The sequence below is a fragment of the Zea mays genome, chromosome 9, assembly GCF_902167145.1.
Source record: "Zea mays cultivar B73 chromosome 9, Zm-B73-REFERENCE-NAM-5.0, whole genome shotgun sequence".
Lineage (NCBI taxonomy): Eukaryota > Viridiplantae > Streptophyta > Magnoliopsida > Poales > Poaceae > Zea > Zea mays.
The window spans coordinates 100,170,013-100,179,396 of NC_050104.1; the positions used below are offsets into that span (position 1 = coordinate 100,170,013).

General features: G+C 45.2%; 1 protein-coding gene across 1 annotated transcript; it reads left to right on the forward strand.

The window, feature by feature from the left end:
• The first annotated feature begins 5,127 nt into the window (after positions 1 to 5,127).
• On the forward strand, positions 5,128 to 8,391 carry LOC100283432 (uncharacterized). Its single transcript, NM_001371937.1, has 5 exons — positions 5,128 to 5,597; positions 6,299 to 6,452; positions 6,997 to 7,220; positions 7,768 to 7,941; positions 8,036 to 8,391. Exons 1-5 carry the CDS (start codon positions 5,391 to 5,393, stop codon positions 8,120 to 8,122), a joined length of 846 nt encoding a protein of 281 aa, NP_001358866.1. The 5' UTR covers positions 5,128 to 5,390; the 3' UTR covers positions 8,123 to 8,391.
• Positions 8,392 to 9,384: the final 993 nt, after the last annotated feature.

Consider the following 9,384-nt stretch of genomic DNA (forward strand, 5'->3'; position numbering starts at 1 on the left):
GGCAGAGTGCACCCGCCCTAAATCCTAAGATGAGGAGGGGCTTAGTCGTTTCGCTTGTTAGTTGGAAAAGTGGGAAGAACACAAGAGCACACAAGGATTTAGAGTGGTTCGGGCCGCCGGAGCATAACACCCTACTCCACTGTGTGATGTATTGCTTGAGAGCTTGTATGAACTTGTGAGGCTAAGGTTGGGTCTAAGATTGGATGTCCTAACCGAGCTTATCTGTAATGTCGCATGCCTCCCCTTTTATAGCTGAAGGGGGGCATGCACAAAGGTGCTGGGCCCCGACATGTGGGCCCAGGGACATAAAGAATATAGCACTTGGAACCACTAATGTTTGCTGCTGGGGCAATCTTCTCGTGCCCTGACGCCCGAGATCTCCATATCTTCGGCGTGTAAGGGAAGCTTCTTGTAGAAGGGACGATGGGTACTGTGCGCCGCTCGGCACGGGCGCACTATTCGCCAACAGACTGGTCAGGCGCGCCGTCTGCTGGGTGACCCTGACGCCGTCTGCTGGTGGATTGGACTGGACGCATTAAATGCTGAGAGGGCGCGTCGCCCGTCAGCGTGGTGGCAGGCGGCGCGTCCTTACCGCAATAAATGCAAAGACTGCACAGCCACATGGGCCTTACGACAGGCTCGACCCGTTGGCTCACGTCACGGGCCATAAGCCATGCGACCGCGGCGGGTTTCCGCCTGAGCGGGGAGCGTAGGGCAAGGCCTGGACACGTGTCGGCGCCGGACCCTTGCTCGTGCCGGGGTCCTCTCCGTCCCGGGACCCTGCCAGGGCCCGGACCTTACTCGGGGGGACCCGGCATGTCTCCTCGGGAGCTCTGGGTTCGTATTCACAGGGGTCCGGTGTTCCTCTGCGGAGGTTCAGACCCAACGGTGCTTCCTGGGACGTATTATCCTTCCTGGCCATGTGGTGCCCTTAGGCCTGCCCATGTGGTGGGGTCGGGTGCCGTTCTCCGTGTGACCTGGAGGTGTTGTATAGGTGCAGTGCCTTCATACTGTAGAAGAGGGTACCCCTGATTCAGGGTACCGACAGACTCTTTGCTGCATTCAGACAGAGCAAAGCAATACCTGGCCCCAGAAAGCCAATTGACTGCAGAATAGTCAGGAAGTGAAGTTAATGCAACAGGAAGTGTACATTTGAAATGACAAAACCAATATTGATGAAAATAAACTGCTAGTGTTGATGAAAATAAACTGCCAGTGTTCATGTAAGACTTAACGTGTTTGGTTTTTGTACCTTATGATCAATATAGGTATATACCCGTGCGTTGCTACGAAATCTAATATGATAAAATACATTGATATACAAAAATATTAATTGTTATTCTATACTTTTGTTAGCACCAAGTTTGAGAAGAATATAAGTTGTACTTGAAGCTTCTAAGCTCTAGACCCACTCACAGATTTCTTCGGCGTTGCAAATCTCTGAAGTGCACAATAGCATGTGCTCCTTATTCCTGCGCCCACATCAGAAAAAAGGTGAACCACTCACAGTTTTTTTGTCTCTTGTGTGCTTAGGCTCTACTCATTGTTTAGCCAAGCAAATGAGGTTCTACTTTTTAAGATGATTGAAAACATAAAGGGATCTACAATCAGCATGGTACAATTTTAACATTACATGATAACAAAGCACCACAATACAAAGGGTGAAAGGAAGTAAGATCTAAATGAAAGAACTTAAAGAAGATTTAAGAAAAACAAAACAAAACATGCAAGCAAAACTCTAAAACCATGAACCTAGATAGAACACAAGAAAAAAACAAGTCACCTAGCATGTAACCATATCAGGCATATATCTATTGGACATATTAATTATCTAACCAATGGTGAGAACATAGTTATTTGGGAACAAGAATATGTAGCACACTGTTTGCTCAAACTGCTTACTTCAAACTGCCATTACATGTATACAATGTGGTAAGAGGATCCTGAGATTGCTTTGACTCTATGCAAAACTTGACAGAGCATGTTTTCAATTTGTGATGATGGAAGAACAGGCTCTGCAGCGTTAGGAGGTTGCGAGAAACTAATTTAATGGCACAGTTCACGCATATAGGAGGCAACTATATTTTAGGACACTCAAATTACCCAAGGCAAGTAACAACAATGTTAATTGGTACAAGATCTTAGTTTTCTTAGAATTGGAGGATCGACAGTGTTACACCGCTCAGCCACCTTTGGAGCAGAAAAAATGAACTCAAAGATGTGCATAACAAATAGAAAGCAAATGACTGAACATGGACATGGTAAAAGGCAGGAAAGAAAGATAGTGTTCTATAGTGTATCAACTCATGAGTTAGTGGTTGTGATGTGTTTTACTTACGCCTGATGCTTTCTCCCTGTTTTGCAGAGGGAGGAGATAAGAAACATGATTGAACCACTTTCTCGTCAAAGTAATATCTTCTTTCTAGTGTCTACACAAAGAACACAGTTCAGTGAATAAACATGATAGGAGATAAGAACAAATCATGAAAAAATAGCTAATTACCTCTGATATTGGCCAGTTGTGTTTTTTATGTATCTTAAAAAATGACACAACTCTCCTGCATACTTTGAGAAAAACATATATTTGCTATTGCTCGAATACAAGAAACACAATCAATAAATGTGGTTGTTATACATTCTAGTGTAGCCCAATCACTATAGAAGTTGAATATATTGTTGTTGCTCCTATAGATGATATTCAAGTTCAAAGACTTTAGCCTATCCTTTGATATTGTTGTTGCTCCTATAGATGAAATTCAAGTTCAAAGACTTTAGCCTATCCTTTGAGAGAGTTTCTCGCTTTGTGATAATACAATTGCAATCAATGTAGCAAAGAATCCAGTTTTATATTGCAAAATAAAACATATGACTATGAAAATGATGACACTGACTTTAACTATGGTGACACCTAAAACTCAGCTCTGAAGATGGAAAAAAGAACAACACTAAGTAACACTAACACTGATTCTACTGACATTTTAACTATTCTTTGTTTCTTATCACGATTAAATTGGAGCATCAAACTTTAGTTTTTACAGGTGTTAGCTAAAATGCTTTGTCAAAGATATTAACAAAATATTTTGTATAAGTTATATAATACATTCTCTAGAAATTTTCAAGAAGACACTAGCAGATGCTCATTTTGTTTGCCTTTGTTACATTTTTAGTAACTTTGTCATATTATTTTTTGGTCCCATAGAAGGGCACATGTGAGTCTTTTACATAACCTTCCTAATAAAATCCCTGACCTCAACCTTCACCTGATGCCTTCCTTTTGACAATTTCTGTAATTGTGCAGTCTGTGGCATGACAATTTCTACCATAATTCTTTAGATTTAATTCTAAACTGTGAGTCCAAGAAGTACCAAAGAAAAGGTCCAAGCTATAACATTACAAAATTTACTGATAATTTGCAGAATCATGACAATCTGGAGACAATTTTCAAACTATAACAAATCATGAATAACTATAGAATATCTTAGGGTCCAAGTCATGATCAGTAAAAGGACAAGTATAAAAACCCTTTTTCTACACTTATGTATGATATAATCTATGTACTAACAGGGCAACAACAATGTCGCACATATTCTATTGATGACACTTGATACATAGCAAATGCATCCAACGATTGACGGACGCTACAAATTCTGTAATATAATTTGATTACCGCCACAAAGTCAGTAGCCAGGAATCGTAATCTATCCCACACATACCGTGCGAGGCAGTTCCCAAGGCCGATAAGCGTGGATAGCACCCATGACATGTACTCCTAGACCTTCACCCCTTCCCAGCGCTGGAGACGTCCCAGCCCCAAACGTCTGCATCATCCACGACCGCGACAACGTCCATCGAGACGAGCGCCAACAGCACCAGGTGCGTCACGTCCGGGAGGAGCACCACGAGTCCACAATAGGTTGCAACTTCTCCCATCCGTAACCGGCCACCCTCGAGGCCGAAGCGCTCCACGCCATGACCCAGCACACCCAGAGGAACACCGGGATTTCCTCTGCTGCCAGCTTCTCCATGATGTTCCCGTCCTCGTCACGGCCGCCTTCGTCTGATTGGAGCTAGATGCCACAAGGTGCCCCCTAGCCGACGCAGGCGACGACGTACACGCGAGGGAGCGTGAGGCCGTCATGCGCGCACAGCAGCAGTTGAACCCTCTGAGGAACTGGACCCACACGACACTCCCCTCCGTCGCTGCGGCGCCTCCATGGCTGAACGAAGAACTGGGAGGCGATGGTGGGGTCGAACCCCCCGAGGATGCTGTGGATATGTGGTGATTGCGGGGATCTGGGCAGACAAAAGGAGGCGGGCGGCGACGTGAGGGCATCCAGTAGAGCGTTAGTGGCAGAGTGGGAGAAGGCGGCACAGAGGAACGGGAGGGAGAGAGCGGTGAGGCGAGGGTCTCCTGCTCCCGATACTCGTGCGCCTCTGGGGATGGGTTGTCGAGTGGAAGGAGGAGAACAAATTTGTTGTGGCAGAGGGAGCGAGGCAGATGCGGACAGGGGATGACTACGCCGCGCAACGCGGATGTGCGAGTGGGGGTGACGCCGCCGAGCAGGGCGAGTGGGTGATTGGGTTGGGGGCTGCTATCGCGGGTGGTTGCGGATGCACACGGCGAGGATCGCGGGGCGTGGGCGGTGGCGTACCTGGAAGCACCGATGGAAAGGACGAGGAGTGCAGGGTGGGGACGTACCTGGATGGGCGCCGATGGAAGGGCGAGGATCCGGAGTGGCGGTGAGGACCACAGAGGCGAGAATCATGGAGTCGAGAGGACGACGCCTGTTCGAGCTCGGAGAGCGAGTGCGGGGGCGAGGATTGCGCGAGCGGGGGCATGGTGATGTAACATGAACGCTCACTCTTGGCTCTTATAGGATAGTAAAGATTATTCGCGAAAAGCACGCGAGTGGGACCTACGGTAGTAAAGCAAAAGGTCCCATCCGAACCCACCTGTCGGCTAAACAGCACACCGCAAATGGTGCGGTGTGGACGCACTCACGTTCCACCGCCGAAAAACGACGCCAACGGGAGGGAATGCGTAAAAATCCGACGAGCGTGGTGAAGGAGGGAAAGTGCGAGATAAATACCCCTCGCGGCGTCAGCAACGCAACAACCCAACCCATCCCGTCAGGACCCGGACCAGACACCAATCAAGGGCGTCTCGGCTCATCACAGGCGCTGCGGCAACCAGGGCACGCGGCACGGAGGTCGATTGGCCGAAGGTTGGGGGACCGGCGGTCGACACCCCAGCCGTGGATCGAGTGCGGAGGGGGAGAAGCGTCTATCCCATGTCCCGCGACGGCGGGGAATAGGGCGACAGCTGCGGCGGGGATCGGCTGCGGCGGCTCGACGAGGCGGCGGCGGCGGCGCGGGTGGGCGGCGGCACCATGTCTGCGGTAGTCTGTGGCAAGAGGTCCTCCTCCATCTTCGCCGACGAGCTCCTCCCGCCATCCCCTACCTCCCCTCACTCCTCCCACCAGCCGGCGCCCAAGAGGTCCCGCCGGTCCCCCTCGCACCGCGGCAGCTCCGACGGACACCGACGGGAGGCGCTCGTCCACCATCTGCTTTTACTCTTCCCCGACATGGATCCACAGGTCTGCCACCACCGCTGCCTCACTTTTTCCTTCCCTCTTCTCCCATGATAAATCACGAGATGTGGTTTTTGCCTCTCTCCACGGTTTACTAGTGCCACCAAGCCGACGAGGATTTGTTGTTCTTTGTCCATAGATATGTGATTCCAGTGTAATTTCCGATCTGACCTTGTGCCAGAAATCGGAGATGATGGTGCCTTGGAAGCTGAAATGGGTAGGGATGTAAACAGGCGGAATCTGTCGGGATAAATCCTTTCTCGTTTTCATTTTTATGGTTTAATTCGAAAACGTATTCTAGATCGAAAAATTATCGGAAATGAGGTCATACGTGGGATGTATGTGCGGGACGACGAAAACGAACTTAATCCAAACGGAAATGTATCGATGACGGTAAAAAACGAAAACACCATTTATAGTTTCTGTGGCTCACTGGCTCCAATCTTTGGTAGCTATGCAAGTTGTGCATTGTAGCCAGTTCGAGCCTGTGATGTCCCAGTAAGTACACAAAATGAATGTATTGAATAATATACAAGGTTTCCTTCATAGATGGAAATCCACCCCCCCTGCTGTATCCTGTTAGATTGAATTACTTCTACGCAATGTGCGCTAGCTCTTGTTTGTACCAAATTTATCTTCACTGACTTTACCTTCCAGTATCTCACATACGCAACACTGCTGACTATGCTTGTTATAAATAATTGTAGTTGCTTGAAAAAGCTCTGGAAGCATCTGGAGATGACTTGGATTCTGCAATAAAGAGTTTGAATTTGCTACGCTTAGAGTCAGCAGAGGCTATCTTGTCATCTACTGGTTTCAATGAAAATGGTCAGCATACTGCAATTCAGCCTCCTGTTGAAGGTTAGTTTTCTACCAGAGACTACTGTTTTCCCTGGATGCATTCATATAGCAGCAGTTATGCATTCTCATCCATGTAGTTATAGCTGTACTTAATGATAGTCATTTGTCAATGATTCAATGTGAGTGTGGTTCTCGGTACCCAAATTGAATTTGTCACCAGTTTTATTCAGAGATATATTATTTCACTATTTCAAGTTTCCTTAATTCATAAGTTGTTACTGTATATATCTACACCGTCATATGGTACTCAATTTAAACACATGTTTCTATTTGATATTGGTATGGAATTAATTATATGTAGAATTGGGCCATCAAATATCCTATGTTGTATCTGGCTTTACCTTCATCCTGGTATGACATCAAGCCCACATTGTATTTGGTGGTAATTGGAATTTGTCAGCTGGGATGGTGTTACTACCACAGGGAATGAATTGGTTGCATCACACTTATTACTTCCTAATGTGTTATATTAATTTTTAGAAAGCACTGAAGCAGTTTCAAGACTGTATTGCTGACAGTAGCATCAATTTTGCATTCCTTGCAGGAATTCCTAATGGTGGTGTGGATACGACTACAGAACATCATCCTACTGTAGATAATTACCAGACAAGTAAAAATGGCTCTGAATGGGTTGAGCTATTTGTCAGGGAGATGACAAATGCTTCTGACATAGATGATGCACGGGCTCGTGCGTCCAGAGCTTTGGAGGCTTTGGAGAAATCAATTGTAGAGCGTGCAGGAGCTGAAGCTACACAGAACCTTCATAAGGTACCCATGTGTCACTCACTGTCACTTTTAGAGGGTGTTTGGTTTGAGTAATCACTCCATCCAAAATGAGGTGGTGTATTATTGAGGTGTTTGGTTTGAGGAATGAACTAGTCCATCGTCTTCTCACTACTCACTATTTTTGTTTGGTTTGTGGAATAGAATGAGTTGATCCATCACCATCTCATTTCTCATAGTTAGTTAGTTAATACTAATATGAGGAATAGAGTCATCCCTCCAAATATGAGGAATGAATCCATGATGCACCACCTTAATTTGGATGGTATGATTCCTCAAACCAAACACTCTATATATGAGTACATTTTTCAAATTTGGTGAAATGACCTCATTCCTCATATTAGTACTAACTAACTATGAGGATTGAGGTGGTGATGGATCAACTCATTCTATTTCACAAACCAAACAAAAAAGTGAGGAGTGAGAAGATGATGGACTAGCTCATTCCGCAAACCAAACACCCTATTAGTTCCATGTAGTATTGACTAATTTGCAGAACGATAATAGTGATTGATTTTCCTTTGTGGGATAGGAAAACATGATGCTCAAAGAGCAACTGACTGTTGTTCTGCGAGAGAATGCTGTGCTGAAGCGGGCGGTTGCCATTCAACATGAGCGCCAAAAGGAGTTTGACGAGAGGTCTCACGAGGTCCAGAGCTTGAAGCAACTTGTTTTGCAGTACCAGGAGCAAGTTAGGACACTAGAGGTGATATTCCTAGTCCTGTCTTCAACTATGCTTCTTTTCTTGTGATATATATCAACTGAAGAAACGTTTGGGTCTGTGACCAATACATTTGCAGATAAACAACTATGCCCTCACAATGCACCTCAAGCAGGCTCAGCAGAGCAGCTCCATTCCTGGGCGTTTCAACCCTGATGTTTTCTGAGCAGAGACTAATAACCTACGAAGATACCTTGTTTTACAACTGCCCCTGAAATGGGGATACCTGATGGGTGGATTCACCGCCCATGGGTCCAAAATTTTCAAGTTACGGTTTGATTTAAACGCGTTGCTTTCACCCAATTGGATATCGATATATTATGTGTTCCCTTTTTCGGGATATGGTTTACTTCATCCATGGCTATCATATTCGTCAACGTAATATAGAAATACTACTGTATCATATTGCAGTTCAGTTTTACTTCAGAAAAGAGTTAAAAGTTTCGGTCCCTACCTTGCATATGGTTCTCGCAAATTTTAGCTAGTTAGTTGAAGGAAACCACGATTTTTTATGCTCATTTAATTTTAGCTGGTTTCCAATACCTGTTCTAAGGGTTTGTTTGGAAGCAAAGGGGATTGGAGGAAATTGAAGGGGCTACAATTTTTTACTATTTAGGGCTGATTTGGTGACAAGAGAATTAGATGAGATCTATAGGGAGAAATCCCTTTTCTATTCAATTTTGGATAGAATGAGAATTCCTCCACATGTATTCCCTCTATTTCTCTGGTCACCAAATCAACCCTTAAACTTGAAATTGAATAGCAAGGGATTATAGTCTCCACAAACCAACCACTTGCTTCCAAAAAGCCCTAAGGTTTACCCTAGGGCTCACCCATCATTGGTTTATCATACTACTATTACATGTTCATGTACGGGATCAAATAGGAAAGCAGATATAACGAAGCCAAGTGAAGTGCATTTTATTTTTAGTTTAAGGCGTGTTGTTGAAATTATGTCCAGGTTCGTATACGGTTTGAACTGGCCAGTATCCTATCCCATATAAGCCGGTTTAACCTTAGCAAGCGACTGAATAGTACAAAGTATGTATAGCATTTGAGTCTTTTTTCACATCGCGTCCTACTCCTAGGCACATGCTTCTAGCACTGCTTCAGCCTCTCAAAAAGACCTCATCTCCCCAACACTCTAGACTGCACACGCAAGTAAAGCTATGCCTATCAGTGGCCAGTGGGCATGCCAAGGTCGTTACGACTACCAAGCACGTCAGAATGGGTGGTATGGGTCTATTTGCCTGGCTAGATAGGCAGGCTACAATAATAATAAAATATACCTAAACCCTATCAGATCTAAGAATTGAGCGTTTTAGACTGTCCAGTCTACGTCAGTGCAAAATCTCATGTGTATAGAAATTGAAATACCTTTTTTTCAACTGGCTCTTTTGTTAAATCTCTTAACTAAAATATCTTATC